The sequence below is a fragment of the Styela clava genome, chromosome 5 (assembly GCF_964204865.1).
Source record: "Styela clava chromosome 5, kaStyClav1.hap1.2, whole genome shotgun sequence".
Lineage (NCBI taxonomy): Eukaryota > Metazoa > Chordata > Ascidiacea > Stolidobranchia > Styelidae > Styela > Styela clava.
This window is the reverse complement of record NC_135254.1, coordinates 6353689-6380698: the sequence shown is the minus strand read 5'-3', so window position 1 is coordinate 6380698 and position 27010 is coordinate 6353689. Positions and strand designations below refer to the sequence as shown.

Genomic DNA, 27010 nt, shown 5'->3' with positions numbered 1-27010 from the left:
ACTATATATTGAATGTGCCAAGCGCAACGAAAAATTCAAATAACCAAGACGTGGCCGAACTGAAATATTGACAGAGAAAAAAATTGTGAAATCGACAAAAATAAATTGGATGTCTTGAATTTTACCAAGATTTCAAGCTTGGCTGGACATTTCAACGCTAAGTGCCCCAGGACAAACCAGCTGTGTGAGAAACTTGTTGAGTCACACACATAATTGTGAGAACTGCATACATAAGCTTGAAAAAATGAGGTCAGTAGTTTGGGATACCATTATTATATATATTGTTGTTAGTCGTGATTCCATGATAACAGAGGAGCCAGTGCTTCAAGCGGCCTTTAATATACTTTGGAATGAAATGTTTCAAAAGAAATCGAACGCATGAGAAATTAATTTGAAGGCAAGAAGTTCCAATAAATACGAAAGATCGACCAAGTGCTTAGTTATCGCTTTTTAAATCGTATGATTGGGAAACCATGTACCCGCGACAGTCTATTATCGAAGTCCATCTTCAATAAATAGAATTGATTTCCGGCATAATAAAAAAACTATAAAATTGCGCCTTAATCCGAAACACTATTTAGAAAAAAGAACGGGTGTTTGGAGCAACCATTACCCCCTCCAATTGCCATAATTTGAGATCGATATATTCTTTCGAGCATGCGAATAAAAGTAATATACACCACGTATATATATATATGCAATTAAAAACGCTGCTTGCGCGTAATAAGCATTGCGTAGTCAAAGAATTGTATATTTTTCGGTTGATTTCGCTAATAATTGCTGGCTATTTTCACTCATTAAATTCACGGTTATAGTTAATTTCATTCCACGAGTGCATTTACATGAATTAACACAAATAAGACTATCCGCTTAATTTCGTCATTCATACATAAATGCATTGTATTTTTTGGAACGAAGTGGACTAATGGATCGTTTTGTCATTACTTTATTGATGTTGGTATTCTTCTTCGTGTTGTTGTTACTGTTAAACCATTGCCAGACTAATTGCTTTGGCATTTCCAGTGGGTAAAGATTGTTGTTGTCACTAGAAGGCTATTACCTTTATCTTTCCCCTTCTGACGTTTTGCGTGGTCACGTCAACAAAATTAAAAATGACTTGTACAGTTTCGCGACCGCACCTCGGTCAATCTCGTGCTTAGCGTTTTTCCATGAGGCACGGTAGACTACGTACGGTACTGCAAAGAATTTGGCAATACAGTTGTGACTCGGATCATTTGTTATTCCAATTCATCACATTGGAACAGCAAGCATGAATCATCATCGTCACAGAACCTAGAAAAGCTAAGACAGTCCGGGTATCGTTACCGCTATCCCGATACATGTAGCATATATTTGAGCATGGCTCTCTTTTTGGACACGTTTAGTGGCCATAACGATCGTTTCAATATTATGTTGTTGTTCTTGTTCTTTGACACGTTTTTAAAAAGTCGCTTTTCTTTTCGAATACTGGGCCAATTGCTTTGAAATTTTCAGTGGTTAAAGATTAATTTTTTTGCTAGAAGGCTATTACTTTTATTTATTTCAAAATTTTGCGTGAATTCTATGAAATTTAATAGTTCGTCTAAAATTTTGCTGTATTATTTTTTATCCATGGGAACACGGATTTTAGTCAGTGTCATGACTGGCTGTACGTTTTGATTCTGCAAAATTCTTGCTACTGGAAATTCAGAACTTTTTTGAGGGTACCGGTAGCGTCGAAGGTACCGGTAAGGACTGATTCGCTCTGGTCTAACGTGTCCATATATTTGTGCGTAGCTCTCTTGTCTGTTTTCGTCTACTCTTGGTGCGCGTACAATTGTCGATCATTCGTCTCGTATGCAGGGCGTACATATTTATGGGAAAATAATATAAAAGTTGCAAATATGAATCCCTATCTCGCAAGTGATTTTAACTGAATTGGTCATTTTACGACTTCAGGGACAGGAATGTCGCAGTCAAAATTCAAATGAACGACGAGGACCCAATCGTTGCATCAAAATATTCGCATAGTTAAGCGCCACATCGGTGCGTCGCAACAAAGATCTGGGAGAAGATGGTCAAAAATGGTACCACGTTGTGTAATTCGCCAAATTCGCCGCAATAGATAGGTTTTTACTCCACAATTTGTTACATATTTTATAGCTTGGCGTTTTAAATCGAAGGGTCGCGGGTGGTATTTAGTGATAACGTTTCGGGCGCATTGCATCCAGACAGGGCGCAATTAGAGAAGCGAATTCGCCTTTGTTAGTCCGTCAATATGGCCGTCACATTTTGAACTTTCAAGTATGATAATTTAGCGTTGCGAAGGTATCAGTAAGCAAAGCAAGTAAACCACAATGTAACTAAATGTACGTTAGCACCGTTCATTCCTATCTTAATTTCAGAACAATTTCGTATTTTTCCAGCACTCGTATTTAAATGTTGCATAAGCCATAATTTTATTCCAATTACCTTATTTTCGATCAGGAAAATCCAAATTGCGCGACTGCAGATCTGCATGAAAGTACTTGTGCGCGAATATGGTTTTGCAAAAACGAAATTTTGACAGAATGAAAGTAATGCGAAAAACAGTTTTCCGCGAGAACAGACTTTCACAAAATTTAGGTTTGCCAATACAGAGCGAGAATGGTAATCTGTAGTGAGCGTTTCAAGGCCAACCACTTAGCAAACGTGTCATCGGAATATGGACGTGACATTTCGAACCTTCAAGCGGGATAAGCCACGCGATGGAAACAGTAAGCAAGTTACTCAATATGCCAACATCTGCACTTTTCAATACCCATATTCACCTATCATAAAATATTATCATACACTTTTCTCAAACATCAATTCGACAAAAAAAAATAACCAGATACACAAATAACATGTTAAAAATTTCAAGCAAGATTTTTGACAACGTCAGTATGGAGTATCAGTAGAATCCCAAGGCTGGCTCAAATCTTCTTTGAAATTTTAACATCAATAAAAATACGATATTAGTGATAAAATAGATGAGATAATCAGCAGTGTTCCTGTTGACATAATTACGATTTGATTTTTACTTTTAGAGGAAGGGAAAGCTGGCAGAATGGTACGGTAAAACTAAAACATGGTGATTTATTCGCTCTTCCTTGTATAAAAATAGGATTAACTGCAGCAATTTTGGCATTCCAGATATATGGTTGTGATATGCTTTTGTCAAATGTATAAGTACGAGTGAATTTATAGAACGAGAAAAACAGTGCTGTTGAGTAGGTCTGAGTTTTTGCTGGCCGGGTGCTAAATTAAAAATTCGAGTTCTCCATAGCCAGAGTCAACTTTTTAGTACTGGTATTCCAGAATCAGGAGTCAGATTCGAATTTTTCATATTTGTTCCATGTAAGAAGTCCAAGGCGGCCGCAGTTCAATCATATAGCAAGCCATTCGATTATTATTTTAGGTCGGGTTTGGTAATAGTTTACCAGTTGATTGTTCCAAATGCATGAACTTGAATAATTTCAGATATCAGTATCTATCAGGCAAGTACTTCATTAAAAAACTACATGGCTGGCGATTGAAAAAAAAATACGAAATATTGCAGTTAAATTACTATGACCTCATAATGAAACAACTGACAGTTTTATGATATAATAATATTGATTCAAGTTATACAATCACCCCCACTCATGCCATTGAAGTATTGTCGATTAAGTATGAGCATGAAAAGACAGCTATGGGGGGGGGGGATTTGTCATGCTCGTTTTTATAGGGTTAAGATCCAAGAATCATGATTTACAGAAAGGAAGATTATTATATTTCTAACATCGGGAAATAGTAATAGAAGGAATTCTTGGGTGTAGTGTAGTGGAAATCTTCATACAATGATATTCCCTTGTTTAGGTGTTTTATTACAACTTTGCTCTGAACAAGACTCTAAATGAGCAGATACTGGGAGGTAAAGAGCCGGGCGTTTTTGTAGAGACTCAAGTCGAGGGTTAGGAATTAAGAAGCTCCATAATGTATGCTTATCTGGAAAGACTGATTAATTTAAGCAAGTTTCCAAGCGCTAACACTCAAATATGGGTCATCAGGGAAGTTGCATTCCCTTACTGACTGTGACCCACAAAACAGAGCTATTCACTATTAGGAAGTCTACCATAAGCAAGGTTAACAGCGCTCACCCTAAAATATATTGTCAGCATAGAAGTTGTAGGTGACCCACTCACAAAACAGATGATTAATTTTAACAATTAAATAAAACATATGTAACACTGGCCCAACAATCAATAGAATCTCTAATAGTACGATATGGATAATTTGATTTCATTGAATTTGGTTGATATTTATAAAAGGTATATTATATAATATTGATTAAAATTCATTGAAAATTATGATCACCGATAACTTGGAAGCTGAAGCCGTACTGAATTACTTACAAAACACTCCCGAACGCAAAAGAGAACATATTCTGATGCCAATCCATCAATTTAAAATATTCAGAATTTGTAGGTAAATTGTAGAATACCGCTATTCAGATATCTACCTCTCAAAATAGCGGAAGGTTACAATCAAAAAAATTATTACTCCGAATGAACTCTAGGATTTTCCTATTTATCTAAAAGAGGAAAGTTGATGAGACGGTAAAGCACAGCTTCTTATCAGCTTATGTCGGGGAATATTTTGAATAGTTGACCAGTTATTTACCTGACTAGTTGATTCATATTCAAGTAGTCATTCTCAAAATACATTATCGAACACATCCTAAATTAGGCAGGTCGTAGAAGTCAATGTATATTCAGTTTGAATTTGGAAATGCATGGCAATTAAGATGAGAATGTTTCGACTCTTTTTATTTCTATCAGTTTTCAGACATTGAATGAAGACTATTAAATATAGTGTTGAATTTCCCAAAATTGAGAATTTAAAAAATCCTGTCTCTAACCAATGACAAACTATCATCCTAATATGTTGTCGGTAAGAATCATTTCGGAGTAGCGAAGATTCTGCTAGAAAATATAGCTAAAACACTATTAAATTTGCGATATAGCTCACACGGCGAGCTCCCAATGCTTGTATATAATATTGCAGCAGCACACATAATAATATAACGGGAAAATCAAACAGGAACGAATAAAAATGCTGATTTGCTTGATAACAGGCATGTCGTTTCCATGGCGATGGTGCTTAGAAAGCAGAATTATTCATCTGCGACGGTTGCTATGGTAACAATCAGTAAAGTTTAAGCTCCAGATAAGAAGTTGGGACGTATCTGAAAAAAGATATATTAATAATGTCATCTGCTATTCATTCCTTGCTGAATTTAATTTGCAATTTCTCAATAACACAGGGTGTTGATAAATTACTGTTACAATTCCAATTTTGTTATGAAGCCAGTTCTCAATATATCCTAAGTTCTTAACCAGGTTGGTTTTATTTCAATGTGCTTTTTTTAAGTCTTTTTGCTTCAGTAAATACGCCTTTATCGGCCAACAAACTATATATGGTACCGATAAATTCCCTTTGCAATTTATGAAGTATTAAGACAGTATGAACATCCTGCATTTACCAACACGAACTATGCTGTTGCAGCTTGATATTGCTATAGAAATAAGACCATTCTTAAAATATTTCCATGATTGTTTCATTTTTTATATTGATGATGTTCAAGCCTTTTTTTGTTCAAGAAAAGTTTGGACTAGTTTTTTTAAATTAGACTACATAGGTGTGAATATTCTTTTTAAAAATATTCAACATGCAGTCTGCACCAGATGAGATCATGAATAAAAGTGTAGGTATAGGTTGAATTGCAACGATATCCCACAAGGTAACATTCAGAATGCTACACAAGATTGGACTTTTAGGTTAAGACACTGCTCTGAAGTGCACATGGACAACATTTGAGCATGTATGACTGTAATATAGCATATAAAATCTACCCTTGAGAAACTTATTTCATTCCTTGTAAAAATAAAAAGCTGTTGATAATTTTTTCGTTTTTCCAGCTACCACCATGTAGAACAGCAAGGTTTTTTAGACCAGAGGCCAAAAATTTTGCCCACCTAGGCTAGCGGGCCACAGAAGAGTGACGTAAGTTACATTTTATGAACAATGTTTATACTGTGTTATAAAAGCAAAGTCGAAAACAATAAGTCGCATGCCAATACTAAATTTAATCGCAATCTCAACAAACTTCTTGAGATATTTTTCAGATTAAACATCAAAATTTAGTTTGGTTGTGGCAGCAGTAGGAAATTATACAAAGTAACGTTCTTACCCATCCACTTCATCTTTTAAAACCCTTGTCCAACCATCACCTTTATCGGCTTCTAAAACAGTAAATTCTTCGCCTTCTTTCATTGACATTGCCCCTTCACTTTCAGCTGGATAAATTAAAATGTTTATAACAGTGGTTCTGAAAGGTGGGTACGCCCCACAAGACGGGCATAGACAATACTTTGAAGAGGCTTGAAGCTAGTTAGAAATATTTGTTAAATTTGACCTTGCCTTCTTTTTTTGGATATTCACTTTTCTTTATTATTTACATTTTTTACTATGCACACATATTTCAACGTTCTTTGAATAAAACATACTTTTGCCTACCTATTTGTAATTGTGGTGAAGCTCATTGTTAGCTAGTTATTTCTGAGGTGCAGCGCGAGACTTGACAAATACTAAAACGGGAGGTGCGGCTCAAAAATTTGAGAACAACTGGTTCATAATAATGATGATACAGATTATTGAAATTTAAACAAGGATTAATCCTAGAAAACAGTTCACATATGCCAAAACGTTCGTTGCAAAATATCAAGAGTCTGAAAATAGGTGACTGACAGGGATGGCCAATACCGAATAGTTCACTATTTCGAATACATTCGAAATTATTATTTTCGAATATGAAATTTCGAATACTTCGAAAATAAAATCCAGTAATAGAATCTAAGTGTATGAAGGAATTTTCATACAATAAACAATGGAATAACTTCTATCTACAACCTGGCTATATTACCAGGCATTTCATGTTTGCAGATTATTGCGATATATATTTTATATAATATGAGTTGTGTTAATTAACGGAATTAAAATAATACGACAAGGCATTTTAAATAGTGGTATCGGTGATGGATTTGAATGCGTGCGCAACACAAAATCATCCTAGTAAAACGCCCATACTTTTAAATACCAACCATTATCCAAATTATTTGTCAAAAAGCGGGATAAAGTATGAGTTCTTTTTCAGACTTGTGACAATTTTTTCGTGAGTACAAAAATACAAATCAAAAAGCAATTATATTCGGGAACTTTACCACACATTTTAAGTCCGCAGATCGCCGTTGTATGTTTGTGTAATAATACTTTTATTATTTTATAAATACGAAAATAGGGTTCAAAAACTATTTATAATCGGGTAGTTTACCACACATTCAATGTCCACAGATCATCGTTGTATTTTGTAAATACGAAAATAGGAATCAAAAATTAATATCAATCGCGAGTTTGCCTCACAATTTATGTCCACAGAATGCCGTGATATTGTGCCCGAATATAATTAATTTTTGATTCTTATTTTCGTACTCACGAAAAAATTGTCACAAGTCGGAAAAATAATTTATACTTCATTACACATTCAAGTCCACAAATCGCCGTTGTATTTTTGAGTTATAATAGTTTTAATATTTTGTAAATACGAATCCGAAATTAATTATAATTGGGCAGTTTACCACACATTTCATGCCCGCAAATACCCGTGGTATTTGGTATTAATACTTTCATTATCGATACTTTTGACCATCATTATCAAAATTATTTGCCAGAAAGCGGGTGAGAGTATTTTTCCAATAAATCAACTTGTTTCCCAACTTGTGACAATTTATTGGATATCGTAACAATTACGGCTATAGATACCGTATTTCCCGGCTAATAAGTCTACATGGCAAATAGGACGATGTATATTTTTAGCACTCAAAAAAAGGGGGTTTTCCATATAGGCCTCCAAGAAGACGGGTAGAAAAATTGTTCCCTGTTGTTCAGTTATGCTAATATGCGCTAATAATAATGTTTAGAACCAGATCACGTTTGTTTAGTAGAATCATACTCACAGAATTAACTATTTTTAACAATAAAGCGGTAATTTTAAGTTAAAAATCACAATCATTTTGAACAATCTATAATTTTATAGGGTCAGAACAGAACCAGATCATGTTTGTTTGGTAGAACCATACTCACGGAATTAACTATTCTCAACAACGAAGCGGTAAATTTAAATTATAAAGCGGCAATCATTTTGGACAACCTATCAACCCGAATGTTGAAATAATTTTGAAATGTGATAAGTACCACACGGTACGTCCACGGGTTATTTCACAGCTGTGTTTCATGTCCCTGTCGTTTTCTGCTGAATCGGCAAAACCAAAGGGTCATAAATCACTTACTTTATCTCGGTGGCGGTGGCCGTGTTTTCTCTTTTAAGTAACGATAACCGACCTACGATTAAATATCATGATTGGCAGACCCATAAGAACCAAATATAAGGTTAACACAAATTATGCTTGAGAAGACTAATGCGAAAAATAAGCAGGCCACATAGAAATAAAATAAACATGCTTTCTCTATAGGGCGCCCCTCCCCCCAAAAAATCAAGCTAAAATTGGGTCTAGAAAAGCGACTTATTAGTCGGGAAATACGGGGATTGTCGATTTTTCGACTAATGGAAATGATTTTGTGAATTAAAAGACGAATGTCGGCAATGTCCACCAACGCAAACGTGCAAATGTGTCGCAACACTATGCGACGTACATTCGCGCTGAATATAAACAATCAAAATGCCGACTCTATTTCATCGTCATTACAATACGTGAGAAAGCGTAAAAAGTCGTTTGAAGATTCCGGTAAAACGAAACACCGTGTTTACGGCGAAAAGTGACTAATATTCGTAATTATTCGGAAATGAGCCGAAAAGGTATTCGAATACTTTGATATTCGAATAATTTCGAATATTCGATTCGTTTTGGACAACCCTGGTGACTGAATATATAATGAGCCGAATATCAAAAAAGCATCATCAAAAACCCACTACTTTCCAATTAATACATATTTAGCATTTTATATTTTATGTAACAGTTGCCCTGAACTAGAATCTTATATAAAGAACCATTTATCTGTGAGCATTTTGGAATAGGGATTGAATTTTGAGGTTATGCAAATCAACTCAATGAACACTGGGTGGAGTGCAGACTCAAGACCTTGCTATGAATCATAGATACACCCATTGTCAGAATGATTAGACTCTGACAAACTAAGGAAACAAAAAGCAACTAAAATGTCTCGGAAACCTTATATATAATATCAACATATTTACCTGTGAAATCAAAAAGTGCGATGCAAGTTCCGACGGCTTCGTCATCAAATTCATCAGCAAAACTATCTTCGTGTCTTAGCTGAGCACTGAAAAGAAATGTCAACAACAATTAGGAAAATTGTAGATAAGACGTACCATAAAAAGTACCTTATTTATTCAAATTTCATTGGGATCCTTAGCGATGTTGTGCACTGCACTCCCACTTTTTTACAGTTTGAGTAGTTTATTATGTGTGCATAAACATGGGCGCTGCCATAGTATTCGTACCAAGATGGCGCACAACCTGCTCACCCTAATCTGGTACACATACTATGTTCAGGTTGTGCGCCATCTTAGTACGAATACTACAGGAGCACCTAAACATGTATTGTAGTGATAACAAAGAACTAAAGAATATTGATAATACTACAGCAAATACAAGCAACATTCCCCCAAGAGCGACATAGTCCCTCCCCGGTTTGAAAACATTGATATAGACCAGGGTGGTCCAAACCCAGGCCCACGGGCCAAATGTGGCCCGTGTCACATTTGGAGAGTAATCAAAAAATCACACTTCGTGTTGTTTCGTCATAAAATTTATCAGAAAAATCTTTTTACATATTGTTACATCACTAATGTCACTGAATTGACTAGTGTTATGGCTAGCTGAGGCAACTAGCAAAGTTGAATGATGTGTTTGGCAGTCTAAATTGTTATCTGGCTTTCTATTTTTAGGTCGGGAATATATGTTAACAAAATACGAATCATAGAAAACTAAAAATCGAATGCGGAATCTATTAGCCTAGGTTGGCAATGCCTGATAACTATGTATTTGCACAATAAAAGTGTTTGTTTTGTATTACACTGTTTACCTATTCTTGGCACTATTGTGGCCCGCGAACAATGCAAAAATATTTTTGTGGCCCGCGGAGTCGTCAACCTTGGACCACCCTGATATAGACCAGGGGTTCCCAAAGTTGATTGACCGGGGCCGAAATCAGAGGCAGAAGGATATTCCCGGACCAGGAGGGGAGAACGCCAAAAGAGGCCGATACCGGTACAAATAATTAAGATACCGGTATAATTGAATTGTTACGAATATACACATGCTTAAACTGTGATAATGATGTAACAATCCATCTGAAGAAACAAAGTTTTAACTATTGCATCAAGTTCGGCAGGTCATATTGAATCGTAACAAGAGAACCACTGATATAGACACTGGCAGTGGTGACACTAATATAATATCACTCTTACTTTCTTGTCTCCGGTTCGGACTTCAATGGCTGAGAATACTGTGGTTTTGTGGATGACTGTGTGACCGCAGCTGGCGCAGGTCTGGGAGGAGCACCACCTGATGCTTCTGCATACCAAGCCTGGAGTATGAAATTTTATTTTTAAAGAAGCAAATAATTGATGTTTTCCTGAGCATAGACTTCCTTGTTTACTTCGGAACATTGGCCAATAAGCAAGATGTTAAAATTGACATAACAATAGAAATTTAGCAGCCGCACTGACAATTTTTCACTCAGATAATTTTTTTACAAGTATGGTTTGAACTTAGCTTTTTTTTGTTTCCAAAATTCGAGAATAAATGGAATAATTCAACGGATGTTTTGAACTGAAAAAGTTTAAGCTTAATTGCAGTAATCTTTTCTGATTCAATATTTCCGAACGTAGAATGATGTTTGTAAATATATCCCCGTCTATGGTCGCCCATCGTTGTCACGCGTAAAATTGAAAATAAAAATAAAAAATAAAATAAAAAACCGATAATAAAAAATTTTTTGTGAAAAAACATAAAAATAATTAAAAAAAAAATTAAAAAAAAAAATTAAAATTAAAAAAAATAAATAAATGAAAACGAAAAAAAAAAAAAAAATTAAAAAAAAAAAAATTAAAAAAAAAAAATTGAATAAAAAGAAAATAAAAAGGTTGACAACGATGGTCCGCCTCGTGGCCCATCGTTGTCACGCGTTTTTATTTTGAGAAAATTTGCTTCTGCTTGGGACCAACGTTGTCAGGCATAATCCTACGCGCACAAATGTGTTCCCTGGGTTTCGAACTCACTACTGATTTTCTTGAGCAATATTCAATATGAAAATGTTCTATAAATTCTCCATGCTACAAGTTCAACAAGAAGTAATATATTTATAATAATAATAAGAGAATATAGAATTGAATACGAAAATTCGGAAAATTTGTTTTTACGTGTATAAGGTAATTTGGAGAATGCTGCTTAACTACTCAGTTGTCTGGACACTCGCGATGCCGGTACCGTACCGTCTTACCAAATACCGGTAGTCGGTTATAGTCGCTTTGCGTCTGACCGTACCGGTAGCCATACAATCACTCATCATCTCCCATTCTTTCACGAGTGATTGCATGGGTACCGGTACGGTCAGACGATACCGTACCGGCATCGCACGAGTGTCTGAGCAGTTAAGCAGCATTTTCCAATTAAATTACCTTCTACACGTAAAAACAAATTTTCGTATCCAATTCTATATTCTCTTATCCTTATTATAAATATATTGCTTGTGGTTGAACTTGTAGCATGGAGAATTTGTAGAACATTTTCATGTTGAATTTATTGGATATTGGTCATGAAAATCAGTAGTGAGTTAGAAACCCAGGGAACACATTTGTGCGCGTAGGATTAAGTCTGACAACGTTGGTCCCAGGGATGGCCAATACCGAATAGTTCACTATTTCGAATACATTCGAAATTATTATTTTCGAATATGAAATTTCGAATATCTCGAAAATAAAATCCAGTAATAGAAGCTTATCTACGGTAAGTGTATGAAGGAATTTCCATACGACAAACAATGGAATATCTGCTATCTACAACCTGGCTATATTACCAGGCATTTCATGTTTGCAGATTATTGCGATATATATTTTATATAGCATGAGTTATGTTAATTAACAGAATTAAATTAATACGGCAAGACAATTTAAATAGTGGTATCGGTGATGGATTTGAATAATTGCGCAGTAGAACACCCATACTTTTAAATACCAACTATTATCCAAATTATTTGCCAAAAAGCGGTATAAAGTATGAGTTATTTTTCAGACTTGTGACAATTTTTTCGTGAGTACAAAAATACCAATCAAAAATTAATCATATTCGGGAACTTTACCACACCTTTTAAGTCCGCAGATCGCCGTTGTATGTTTGGGTAATAATACTTTTATTATTTTCTAAATACGAAAATAGGGATGAAAAACTATTTATAATCGGGTAGTTTACCACACATTCAAAGTCCACAGATCGCCGTTGTATTTTGTAAATACGAAAATGGGAATCAAAAATTAATATTAATGGCGAGTTTGCCACACAATTTATGTCCACAGAATGCCGTGATATTGTGCCCGAATATAAATAATTTTTGATTCTTAGTTTCGTACTCACGAAAAAATTGTCACAAGTCGGAAAAATAATTTATACTTTATCCTGCTTTTTGGGAAATAATTTTTATAATGGTTGGCATTGGTTTGTATTTAAAAGTGTGGACCTCTTACTGGGATGATTTAGTGCTGCGCAAAATATTCGAATCCATGACCGATACCACTATTTAAAATGCCTTGTCGTGTTAATTTAATTCTATTAACATAACTCAAATGTTGGTAAATCGGGCAGTTTACCACTCATTTAAGTCCACAAATCGCCGTTGTATTTTAGAGTTATAATAGTTTTTTTATTTTGTAAATTTAAATCCGAAATTAATTATAATTGGGCAGTTTACCACACATTTCATGGACCACAAATACCCGTGGTATTTGGTATTAATACTTTCATTATCGATACTTTCAACCATCGTTTTCAAAATTATTTGCCAGAAAGCGGCTTTTCATACAGGCCTCCAAAAGGACTGGTAGAAAAATTGTTCCCTGTTGTTCAGTTATGCTAATATGCGCTGATAATTTCATACGTTTAGAACCGGATCATGTTCGTTTAGTAGAACCATACTCACGGAATTAACTATTCTTAACAATAAAGCGGAAAATTTAAATTATGAAGCGGCAATCATTTTGGACAACCTATCAACCGAATGTTGAAATAAATTTTGTAATGTGATAAGTACCACGCTGTACATCCACGGGTTATTTCACGGTTGAGTTTCACGTCCCTGTCGTTTTCTGCTTAATCGGATAAACGAAAGGGTCATAAATCACTTTATCTCGGTGGCCGTGTTTTCTCTTTCAAGTAACGATAATCGGCCTACGATTAAATATCATGATTGGCAGACCCATAAAAACCAAATATAAGGTTAACACAAATCATGCTTGAGAAGAGTCATGCGAAAAATAAGCAGGCCACATAAAAATAAAATAAACATACTTTCTCAATAAGGCGCCCCCCTCCCCCCCCCCCCCCAAAAAAAAAAAAATTGGGTCTAGAAAAGCGACTTATTAGCCGGGAACTTTTTCGACTAATGGAAATGATTTTATAAATTAAAAGAAAGACGAATGTCGGCAATGTCCACCCACGCAAATGTGCTGCAATGCTATGCGACGGACATTCGCGCTGAATATAAACAATGAAAGTGCCGATTCTATTTCATCGTCATTACAATACGTGAGCATAAAAAGTCGTTTGAAGATTCCGTAAAAATTGACGAAAAGTGACTACTATTCGGAATTATTCGAAAATCAGCCGAAAAGGTATTCGAATACCTTGATATTCGAATAATTTCGAATATTCGATTCGTTTTGGACAACCCTGGTTGGTCCCAAGCAGCATCAAATTTTCTAAAAATAAAAACGCGTGACAACGATGGGCCACGAGGCGGACCATCGTTGTCAACCTTTTTATTTTCTTTTTATCCAATTTTTTTTTTCAAATTTTTTTTTTTTTTTTTTTTTTTTTTTTTTTTTTTTTTTTTAATTTCAATTTTTTTTTTAATTTTTTTGTTTGTTTTATTTTTCAATTTTTTTTTTTAATTAAAATTTTTTTTTTTTCTTTTTTTTCAATTTTTTTTATGTTTTTTCACAACTATTTTTTTATTTTCGCTTTTTCATTTTATTTTTTCATTTTTTTTTTAAATTTTACACGTGACAACGATGGGCCACCATACCCGTCCTCTTCAATAATTTAGAAGATTTTCAATATTTCGTATCCAAAAAATATTTTCAGAATGTATTTGAAATGGCAAATTATTCTATTTTTGGCCTGCATAATACCTCAAACATTGTGAGAATAAGTTTGCTAAAAATTGAAAGTAACACATTTACAATATGAGACTCACTTCATATTGTTTTAAATCTGTTTCAATTCTTGCGACTGCATCGTCGCATTGTTTGAGTTGTGGATCCAGTGATCCTGCATCTCCTAATGCTGGGTTTGATCGATAAACTTCTTGCATTTTCAATAATGCGTTCCTGGTGGAAAAATGAAAGATATGTGTTTTGCTGTATATGGATTTTTATAAATTGGCCATTAGAGGGGGTCGGCTTATATGCGGTAATTGGAGATTTATTGGGTATGTTATTTTGTCTACATCAGGGATGGGCAAATTACGCCCGCAGGCTGGATCCGGCCCACCGAAGCATTTCATCCAGCCTACTTGTATCTCCTGAAATTATGACTATAGTTTTCATGGATATAAATATTGGTTGAAAATAATGAAAAAATATTGATAATGTCATAAAGACCCCGATTGTTACATTGTGCTTTCCATTATTATATAAACGTCAGCCTACCTGTTGGATTTTTCATATAGAGTTTTGACCCTCCGGCCCATTAACCAAGTCTATTATGTGTCTGGCCCACTCAGAAATATGATTGCCCAGCCCTGGTCTACATAGTACTGCATAGTCGGTTTTAAGAATAAGGACAACAAATTCCAATCTATCAGATCAACTAACCGCCCATCGCTTTCCTTTGCAAGCTGTTGCTTCAATTCATCAATATGTTTCTGAAGTTTTTTCTTCCGCTGTTCTGGTGGAAGATGAGAATAATCTGCTGATTCAACGACCTGATAAGATAAATAAGATAAGATTGATAAAAACAGACATGAAACAGTGAAAGATTATTAATATTTAGTAACCAAGCTTATATGCTTCCAATAGGCTCATTTGTTAAAAGAGAATTATATTTGTTATAATCCAATTCTTATTTTACATTGCTTTGACGGATCACACATAATCAGGTGAAGTTTCGGTAGTACTCGAAAAGACTTGGGCTCTAAAAAGTGGGCACTTACTGATTAGACAGATAATAATGTTTGTAATAATGAGAATCCTATTCTGCTGGAAATGTCATTTAAGTTGAATTTCAGGCAAGAAGTGGTACAACAAGTACTTTAAAATTGAAACACTGTTAATAAGCAATCTCAACTGCATTAGGAAATGTTATAAATACAGCAAACAAGTTACAAATGTATTGTTTACAATTACTATTTGCAAATTTATTTTATTGGGTGAGTGGGAAGGACCTGACACCTCATCTTTTACTCGGAGAATATTTTCAGTGGTGATTTTATTATTATTAGAAGTAGCATACCATTTGAAATAAGTTATATTATAAAAGATAATTATACTACAAAATAACAGCAAGAAAAATTTAGTTCCCAAAATTCTGTCCAATGCACAATAAACATAATAAGCTATCTCAAACTCAATTGAACACATACGACATGAAACGTAAACAAAAAATAAAAGGACTTCACAGGACAATACATAACTCAAAATGAAATATCTTCTGCCAGTAAAATACTGCAAAACCGAATATACAGTATTTTATGATGGGAACTTCGCAAAGCAATAGTAACATCAAAGAGCTGATATTCCTAAACCAAACTTTTTGCAATTCAGTATGACCTATCCAATTTTTTTATACTCAGTGGAGTAGTGGGAATGAGGCTTCAATCCACAAACAACTTTGTCAAAGGTGCATTGATCTGACCAGTGCCTATTGTACTACTCGGTTTGATAGTATGCTCCCTGTTATGGTAGCTATAAAAGTTTATATTTAAAAGGTGTGGGAATAAAGATATGGAATTAATGGAAAAACTGGCACTAAGAGGGTACCATTCTATCACAGCCTATATTTTATGCACAATATGCATTTGGATATCCCAAACTGCCTTTCCCCTGTGACACCAGGACGCCATTATAGTCAGAAAGTCTCTCAACTAATGGGCACATTTGATGTAATAGCATGTTATCAGTCGTGACATAGATATTGGAATTGTTCAACGAAAAGACTGTGTGGTGGGTGAAGTCTGCCAATAACATGAACTTGTTGGCCATTCGAATAATGCCATGTACAATGTAGAGACACATATCCAGTGCGTTATTTCGCTACTCGGATCCTGGGAAAATATAAAACTGGTGAACCATGCAGAAACAAATAAATTCATGCTGAATGAAACTGAAAACAAGCTGAACTGAACCTGAAAGCTGAATTAAATACACAAAATATGCATGAAATGAATATATTTCAAAATAATAGGGACAGATAACAAGAGACATTCATGAAAACAAGACTGGATGTCCTCCGAAGGAAATACATTGGAGCCATATGTGTGATCTTATATAAGGTATTATTATATTCACTCATGATGTAATTCCCAGCACTTCAATCTATCTGAATAAGGCTCCATATGATCGACCATTTGAGCATATATGGATGGCTGTTATCCAGTGCAAATAACCAATATTTATTAATTTCTCCTTGAGCAAAGTGGCTCAGATGGACTGATTTCCAGACTAACTGTACGTAACTGCACCAATGATCGCACAAAATTTAGCTTCAAACAAAGCGCTTAAATTAAATTTTATTTAACTCCTTGTATAATAGAATTAGGCGTATCCAGGTACCACATTTGGCCCAAAAGCCGAAAAGTTTGTTGGAAGCAGTAACTGGAACCAAATGCTGTAAAGAGGAGTGTACAATATTTGTGTGCAACATTTTTGTCTGAGGGCCATATAACCAAATTCAGAAATCTAGCAGGGCCACACAAAATATTTAATGATGAAGGCATGTGAGAATGTGGCTATCACTTAGCCTTACAGTAATGAGAGCACGGGGTATAATGATGAAAGATTTAACACAGCAACTAGAGAAAAAAACATTTGAGTATTTTTATCCATGAGACATTAACTGTAGGATTAGGATTTTATTTTTGATGAGGAGAAATCTGAGTGTTGACTAGGGCCACGTAATGGCTTGACGGCCGGGTTGTAGCCCAATACGTTGCCAAATCAGTAACGAGAATATCAATCGGAGACCGAAGACTTATCGATCAAAACTGCAGTTTCGATTCATTACCCTATAGTGACACCGCGTGTCCCATCACTAATTAATTAATACCAGGCTAATTATACGACATAATTCATCCAAAATCTATAGGCTTCTGGTCCAAGATAGGATGAATGCACATGCAAAATTTGGAGCAGATTCAACCACGCCTTCATGAGATATCGCGTGCATCTAACAGACAGACAGATACCTATCAACATACTTACCGATCTAAAGATCGATAAGTAATAAACTAATAACTTTAGTCCTAACATTTTCAGGTGCTGCCCCAAGATTACATTTCCCTTATGGCTTTCCCATCCCCAGTGAAATATTTATTGGCGTCATCAAATTCTCACAAATTCCTTATCTCTACTTAATACATAATTATATTTTTATACTAAAGAATGAAAAATACAATAATGCGACTTAATCTTATGGCAAATCATGGATTCTCATCAGCTATCAATCCATTTCAAGTAAAGGGAACAGTTAGGTATTCAGTTAATTATGGGTGTATTCAGTATTTAATAGGTATTTTGTTCAGTTAATGGTGAGAGAAGCTGTGCACCCCCTATGTAATTTGCACATATGCACACCCAACTTGTGGCGATGTGGTGAAAACAGTGATATAATTGGATGCTTGTTAAGGGCCTTGTTCTGAGCAAAAGTCCTGAATATACAATAATAAAGTAATCATACTTAGTATGATGTGTCAACCGCCGCAAACTTGACTAAGAGACATAAACACTGTATCACAGTACTTGAGCGCAGCATGATATATTAAACGACACCAACTTAGCTATGGGGACGTCAAGCAGCAAAACTTTTAATGCAGACAAATCCAAACAAAATAAAAAACAACAACAACAAAACAAATTAAATCCATGCAAAAAATAAACATTACCAGAGCTTCGTGCAAAAACTGCCTTCACAAGCCTTGTGGAATTGATCTCAGATTATAATGAGCGAAAGCAAATTCGGTCCAGATATCGAGCATTGAAAATTAATAATTTTGCAATTACTGACATCTGGTGAATGATAAAATATAGGCGATTCCCAAACACAAATGTTGATTATGAATAAGTGAATGAAATGAGCATGGAAAGTTAGCGTACACTGATTCAGTTAATCTTCCGTTCAGGATTCGTAAATATAATAAAATGATTCGAATTTTAATGAAACACCAAAGAGCCAATCACTCATAAATCTCAAAATGGGACAGTTTCATACCCCAAAAAGTCAATAAATTTGGTACTGCAAATAGGTCTTGATTACAGGAAAAATCACAAGTATGTACAAATCTTGAGGAGAGTTTTCAAAAAAATGTTCAATTGATTGGGAAACTTTTTTTTTGTGTTTTGAAGGCCAAATGTGTTCTTAATTGGGCTAAATCAACATAGAAAATCGACAAGTCCCACTATGTTAATTTAGTGATGAGGTTACTGTGTTAAAGCGAAGTAATTTTTAATTTCATCTAGTTTTTATTGAAATATTGGGTAAATATTGCTTCAAACTATGAACATTCAATAGCTTGAAGAGCCCTCCCTTGATATATTGTAAAATAAAAAAATTTTCCCTTTGCCGTTTTGTCTCGGAACCTGTTAACTTAATTTGGGTGACCCTGTACATGTTAGAATTAGGATTCCCAGCAATAGCATAAGCTTGCATGAGATATTTTCCAATCCCACTTCATATATTTTAGCTTCTAAGACATGCAATGTAGCACCAGCAAACATGGACATAGAATCCTACTGAGCAGTATGCGATGAAAGATACTCGTGTATTTTAGCAAAAAATTACGCCAAATGAATCGAGAATGCTTTTATATATCAAAGGAATTACTTTTTCGCCCGTTTAACATCAATATACATAGGGAAGTCGATTACAATTGATTTAAAAAAAAAAATTCCGGAGATTTGATGTACTTAGATAGAAAATTTCAGAGCAGCATAATTTTGCGTAAGCAAAGCTGAGCAAATCAAAATTTTAATCAATATTTTATCAATAAAACTAATTTTTGATTGATTGGCATCAAGTTTTGCAAGATAAATTTGATTGATTGGAAATTGCAATCAAGGAAGTCGCTATTGTCGGATATAGGCCATGCCTAATCATGCATGCAACAAATCACCCAAGCGTTACAAAACATTCCAGTTATGAGTTATTTTCACGGGAAGTTAGTCACCATAATAATTAGTATACCCTGATCAGAATAACCATATTAAATCTTGAACCAGCAATTGAAAAGCAATTTAAAAATCTTAAGAGAGGCCTTAGTTCGCTATATGATTCAGTTCCCCTTCTTCCAGGAATCATTGTAAAAATTGTCATCTCATGAAATATTTTGAAGATAATGTGGAATAATAGGAAATCATCATACATGAACCTAAAACATAGTTTTTTAAAGGGCCTTGTAATCTATGACCAAATGGCAAAGACTTGCTTAAAATATAAGTAAAATGACAACTTGAATACTCAATTATTTTTTGTATATGAAAATTCCACCCAACAGGAGCAACAGGACTAATCTATGAATGAAATCAGGGACAACCATTGAAGTGCAATAAAAAATCAGAACTTCAATGTATTACTTGCTATATAACTTAATATTACCTATTTGATCATACAGGGTGCCCATGAGGCCATGAGGTCCTATTACTATATCAATTTTGTTATGAAGACAGTTCTCAATATATCTTTACCAGGTTTGTTGTTATTTAATCAGTAAGTAATTGTTTAAATATTTTTACTTCATTTAATACATTCGTGAGGGCTAAAACAATATGTAATATTTCCCTTTGTAATTTTAAAAAATTTCAAAACTTTATGGATGACACTATACTTCCGTTTAGGTACATAAAATAAGGAAGAAACATTGTTGGAATAAGCACACAAAAAAAAAACATTCAAACATATACAAAGAATGAAATAAAACAACATTTGTGTTTGGGTATATAATCTGAGCACACAATTCCAGAAGGCTTGTGAAAGTGGGTGTCGCCTTGCCTTCGTAATGGGCGTGTCTGTTTCTGTCGGGTCATCGATAGAATCATCTGTGAATTCATCCTCGCTTCCAGGAACTTCGGAGTATGTGTGGTCAACGACCGGATGTGAATTTTCTTTTTGTTCTGCTTGCATGCTTTTTATTGGCACCAAGTAATCAGCTGATGGAAGCATCGCAGCATCCGTTGCAACAGGACCGGAAATTTGGACAGATTTTCTCGGACGAGGGGGTTTAGTGGGAGGACTAGTTTTGGGTTTTTGAGTTTTTTCTTTGAAAACTGAAAAGATTTTTTTTCGCCCTGCGGTTAACGATTGCCTGAGGAATTGTTGGTCATTTATCGTAGATTTTTTGTCTCTCATTTGAACGTCTGCATTATCACCACCTTCCATCGAACTACCACTTGGTGCTGCCCTGGAGCTATCCGAACTGCACGATACATTTCGTGCTTTGTTGACATTTTCGGTTGATCCAGAATGCTGTTTGTCATCGATCGAATCAGATTTTTCTGAGCCGTCTTCATCAGAGTTAACAGATTTGACTTTCTGCTGTGAGATATATTGACCGTACAACAACGAATTAAACCAGGGCTGCGGAGCCGAAGTCGTATTTACATTAACATACATTACATTTAACTTCACAGATGGTTGGAATTGCAGACTTTCAATTGTGATAAAATGAGTTTATCTATTAAAACTTCCTTATCAGTCAATAAATGGAATTTTGCATTTGATTTTCTGGGAGTTTGGGGCTGGAGACACTTCACAGCCCTGGGTTAAACACACCTAAATTTTTACCAAAAAATGTAAAGCTTTTTTGTTTCAGTAATTCAAGAGACCTGCACGAAAACAGACTCTAAGTCACTAAGAATAGGCATCGTTACTCTTGCTATGGCATTCTTGCACTACACGAATCTATCAGCACAATAGCACAGAGGCGTAGGGGCGTTTTGGGGGTCAAAATCCCCCCTTTTGAAATGTAAAAAAAATAAGGGTGCTCCCTAAGTATGCGAACCAAGATGGCGGACATCGGAACGTAACATAGGGAACAGGTTAGGGTTAGGCGATAATTTTTTCCAATTTTCCTTGTTTTAGTCCTATTATCAGTTCGAAGACTAGCCAAGAGCCTCCCGTAGTATTTATACCTAAAATTATGGCCTAACCCTAACCTAGTACACATATTACATTCCAATGTCCGCCATCTTGGTTCGCATACTTCGGGAGCCCCAAAATAAGTATGATTCTGTAAAATACAGAGCAATTATTCCTAGCTTGAAACACTTTTTAGACCCTCAAGACTCATGAAAACACACGTTTTCCGGCGCTCGGCCAGACCCGCTAGCTTGTTCCGATCTAACTTAGCAAATTAAAATTTCAGAACCGCCTCCACCTCCCCCCCCCCTTTGAAAACTTTTGGCTACGCCCATGGTAGCCCACACATAGCTTATCCCTGACAGGGGCAAACAATATAAATGAACAAACTGGCGTTCGGCCGGACCCGCTGGCTTGTTTCGATCTAACTTGGCAAATAAAAATTTCAGAAGGCCCCCCTTTTGAAAATTTCTGACTACGCCCATGCAATAGCATATGAGAAAGATAAGTGGTAAAGTCTCGCAGAAGCCCAATCAATACCAAATATTCATGCTATGTTGTCTACGGTTAGAGAATTCAAATTAACCACCATCTTGCGAGTAAACTTGCAATCAATCAGAGCTAAGATATTAAATTAGGAGTACATATAGTACGTATAAAATGCATATTATTTCTATATTTTTTTTTTATCTTAGCCCATAAAACTCCTCATTTTGTTCCTTAAAATTTTATTTTAATGACCTTAGTTTCCACAATCAAATATTTCCAGCACTTACTACACGACTCTGAGATCTACGCTTTTCCCAAATTTCAAACGTCACTATTGTTTAACAGCTATAAAGGTCTGTAATCATGTTACATTAATAACTGGAGATAAGTTGGAAACATTCCTTGCAAGCATTGCAAGCTTTAGGTACACCAGAATTTACTGAAGAACGATTCCATACCAACAATTAGCTTGTAACATAAAGGAATAAATAAATAACTTCGATGATTTAACAAATAATATACTTTTAAGAAGACCAAGTATGAATGCCATTCGACAATCTGACAATATTAAAAAATTGTGCTGAATAAACCTTTTCCCTTTAACAATATAAATGGACAAACTGCACTGATGAATGTATTGTGCTGCATCTACCCCCAAGTATGAAACCTGTCTGACATTATGACAAGATAAATTGAATTTTTTACCTTTTTGCCACCAAAGAGCCAACTCAGTCCTTTCTTATTAGCTCCTCGCGAAATATTCACAGAATTACGAGGTGAATTAGCGTGATCTTCATTCGTGTTTGCATGTGAAGGTGAAGTGTAATCTTCAAACTCTTTATCATTCGGTGGATAAAAACCTGACTTGTATTTTTCAACAACTATTTTTGCGTCCTGAAATTGGAAAATTGGTAACCATAAAGAGATCTTGGATCAAAGCAGTTTCTCTAACTGAACCCTTGAACCCCTAAGATCCATGGGGCAGTTCTCTTGAGCCCACAGGCAAAGGGGTTCACCAGGTACCATTTGAAAAGAATTTAGTGAATGGACCATGTTTGAGAGTACGGTTTTTCAGGCTGAGCTGATATAGGAGTTTATTCTGACAATTTATTAAATTTCAAATAGAACTCATGTGCTATATTATTATAACATAAAAAGGATTTTCTGTTGGTAACTGGCCCTAACTAAGATTTTGGGTTCACAAGCATGGCATTTGGATAGGACTCGTGAAACCTGAGACTTTGCCGTAACACCTAATAGAATATTTACTGTATGTACCATACAAGATGAATTTATAGCTTAAGAAAACAAAGTTATCAAATTAAGAGGTTGGTTTATTTATAGAGGCATAACTCTGATCGCACAAAAAAATCCGGCTTATACACGCATAACTCTGATCGCTCTCATTTTCTTCTGCAACCATTTGCTGTGATAGGTGCAAACGGCGTATTACGATTTGTAGAATCGACTGATGTGCTCCATTTTAGGCTCGTTTTTAGGGGGGTCTGCTTATATGTGAGGATATTGATAAGTTTTACTTACTAAAGTAGAGTCAACAGCTTTCGCAGCAAGTTTCATTCCATCGAGACATTTATTAATGATAGGTTTAACGTTTGAATCGATCGTGGCAAATTCTTCCATCACTTCAGATACTTTCTTTACCCGCCGTTCATCCATGTCTCGAAAATTCTGAAAATAGGACGAAAATGACGTTGGACATTCAAGATGACATATCAAATTTGGTAAAGTTGAACAAAGAACACATAGAACTGATAGAAGTCAAATTTGGATGACATACTTAGCAACTGCCCCAGTGATTAGCATATATTACTATATAATCTATGTTTGGACTGAATGTCACATGGTAATTCCACGTTTCCCAACAAGGGAGCTCCCCAGAGAGAAATCTTGATTCCTATTTGCTGTAGTATTATTAATATTCCTTCATTATTATTACTGATACCCTCATTATAAACCACTTAACAAAACAGCGACTTTACACCAGCTGAGGATACAATGAAGATTTGAAAATAAAATACTTATAGAGGGGGAATATAGAGTTCCAAAAGAGGCAAGAAAGGAATTTATCGAAAAAGGTTGAGAACACCAGACATGTAAGCTAATTGACCTATAGGAATAACTCAGAATGTATTTTAATACCTAATAAGTTTTCAGCAACTTAGTCAACTGTTTGAACAGCTGGCTGTATTTAAGCAAACCCCTCAGTCAGCAATATATCTGTTATCATTTATTTGTTTCCTATCATACTGAATCACACTTGGTACATACAAAATAAAAAATGTCAACAAAAACGGAAAAAAATGGCATTTCAAGGCTAAGGTGGAAATTGAAGTTAAAATAAAAATCAAAAAGTTAAAATACAACTGATCATTGGGTAACACGCAACAACTGTGACATCAGGAATAAAAGAAGCATATCAGAGCAAAGGGCGGGAGAAACCGATACAGGTTATCGAGCGGCAACACTGACTAATCATGATGACAATTATTTACACAAAAGTAGAAAAAAGTTAACAAGAAATATTAAAAATGTTTAAAGCAATCGAGGAATATCTTAAGATAGATCACATGTTATAGTTGCACAAAAAATGACTCCACCTGACACCGGCAAGTACGTCAATACACTATGATTCATCAAAGACATAAGATTCTAATTTGCTTTTTCAAATAAGGAAGGAAATTTAACTGTATGGAAATTCTCATGACTAAACTCATTTGATCTAGTAGAGGAAGTTGACACAGTGATAATAGATCTTGGTAATTTCCTTGTTAAATGGGTTAATCAGCATTAGAGAAGATATGTAATGATACGCACAACAATTTTGGTATTGATCTCATGACATGGGTTGTTCGCTCGCGCAAGCTCGCTATTAGAGAATTGTAACGTCATAGGCATAGATAATAAATTGCACAGAAGTTAAAGATATTGCAACTCAAAAGAATTACTCACATGTACTAGATTAAACTAAATTAAAAACTCAAAACCAGTCAAATTTGGCACTTCTCTAGGTGTCGCGTAATGTATGGTTGTGGGTCGAGGCCCCAGGTTGCACAGCCCTAATGTAAAGTATGACCATGCATGTTGGACGAAAAGTGAAGTATTACTACAAACGAATTTGGATACTGGTAATTTTTAGTTTATTTTTGTTTCAAATAACACTCATTTATGCATTTCGCTTCTAACAAGGCCCTGCATAGGCATCCACTGATATCTAACGATATGTGAAAACCCACTATTATTCGGAAAGTCCGGTACCATCCCGTCTCTGCATTGCCCACCAAATTTGTCATATCTTCGGTGAGATGGAGTTTGAACAAGATGTTTCAAACAAGTTTAACACTTTATTCAAATCACTCTGACATGCACGGTAGCAACACATATTGTTGGGAAGTCTGACAAGCAAATTCTTTCAGATCATCGAGTGTCTTTGTATAAATCCAATGTTCACAAATGAAGCATAATACATTTACCCTTATGTAAGTCTATCTGATAGAAAGAATCCTAACGGCGGGTACCGGAACGTAGTATGTGTACCAGGTTAGGGTTAAGCCAAATTTTATTCCAATTTTCCTTATTTTAGTTCTATTACGAGTTCAGGGACTAGCCAAGTGACTCCCGTAGTATTTGTACCTGAAATTATGGCCTGACCCTAACCTGGTACAAATACTACGTTCCGGTGTCCGCCATCTTAGTTCACATACTACATTACTACGGTACTACCACTAATACAACCAAATACTTCAATCACCTAAATAGAAAATACCACAAACATGTCTGAGACAGATTGGAGGAATGGCATAGAAACAGGATGGGAGAAATAACTTAATGCATATAAAACTTACTTCAAAAACTTTAGGCATATTTGTCTGGTAATGGTTCCTCTGTTCTTCATTGAAATGTGTTAATGCTGATGCATAATCTCCTTTGCAGGATTCTACTTGATCCTTCTTTACTACTAAGGATTGTTTTGCCTGAGAATAAGATATTTCAGATTTAGAACAAGCCTTTATACAAGGAAGCATGAAGAGCTAGTACGGTGGTTCTCAACCTTTTTGTCTTTACGGACCCTTCTGGTGCTTTCAAAGCTATCGCTGATCCCTCAAAAGTTTTTGATTTGAAATTTAGTATATAGCTTAAACAGCAACCTAATGTTCCATACAGATTTAACCAAGCCAAAAATAACACCAAACTAGTGGACATTTTCATTTATTTTGTCAAATCGAATACACTTAATGGGATTTCTGCTGTTGCATATCAGAAGTAAGTCTTGGAATACGTGGTCGTGTTTTTGATAGCGATAGACGCATATCGTCTTCGACGTTTAGTTGGTTACGAGCCTTGTATTTGATATGAACGAGAGCAGAAAATACACTCTCACAAAGGTAAGTACGTAATGCTTCCATCGATACTTTTGGGTACGACGGCAAAATGGCGCACCAAAACTGAGAAAGTGATCACTGTAGCTGCGTTCATATATTTATCATTGTGATGTCATAACTCGTATTTGTCACAATAGGTCTCCGGGAGATAAATCAAAATAGTTTTTGTAGGCTATTGTCACATTGTCATAGGCAGCAAATGTTCAAGCGTATTACAAAAAAAAACGATATTAAACTGCAAATAATTTCCTAAAATCCTAATTTAATCGCGGACCCCCTGGAAATGCTTCGCGGATGGTTGAGAACCACTGAGCTAGTATTATAAGAAGCTAATGTTGCAAAGCTAGGGCGGGAGTATTACCCTTTCAAATTAATGAGCATCGTTTCCCAACAACAAGCCATCATGGAAGCGCCCAATGATGTGGAAAAAATTTAACATGAAGTATCTTTCTCATGTATTGAATTTGTCACTGTTAAGCC

General features: G+C 35.3%; 1 protein-coding gene across 3 annotated transcripts in view; it reads right to left on the bottom strand.

Moving 5' to 3' along the window:
- Window positions 1-2810: 2810 nt before the first annotated feature.
- The window catches only part of LOC120345196 (formin-binding protein 1-like), a 52912-nt gene continuing 28712 nt past the window's right edge, over window positions 2811-27010 (bottom strand). Inside the window, exons 5-14 of one of the 3 annotated variants that reach the window (XM_039414629.2) lie at window positions 25994-26122; window positions 23673-23819; window positions 22836-23024; window positions 20556-21098; window positions 15170-15279; window positions 14551-14683; window positions 10550-10668; window positions 9314-9399; window positions 6233-6338; window positions 2811-5227 (exon numbers count right to left, since the gene is read on the bottom strand). In XM_039414629.2, the coding sequence (XP_039270563.1) occupies window positions 5188-5227; window positions 6233-6338; window positions 9314-9399; window positions 10550-10668; window positions 14551-14683; window positions 15170-15279; window positions 20556-21098; window positions 22836-23024; window positions 23673-23819; window positions 25994-26122 (1602 nt within the window). In that variant the 3' untranslated portion in view covers window positions 2811-5187. The remainder of the gene's footprint in view (window positions 5228-6232; window positions 6339-9313; window positions 9400-10549; window positions 10669-14550; window positions 14684-15169; window positions 15280-20555; window positions 21099-22835; window positions 23025-23672; window positions 23820-25993; window positions 26123-27010) is intronic. The other 2 variants (XM_039414630.2, XM_039414631.2) reach the window with 2 other exon arrangements.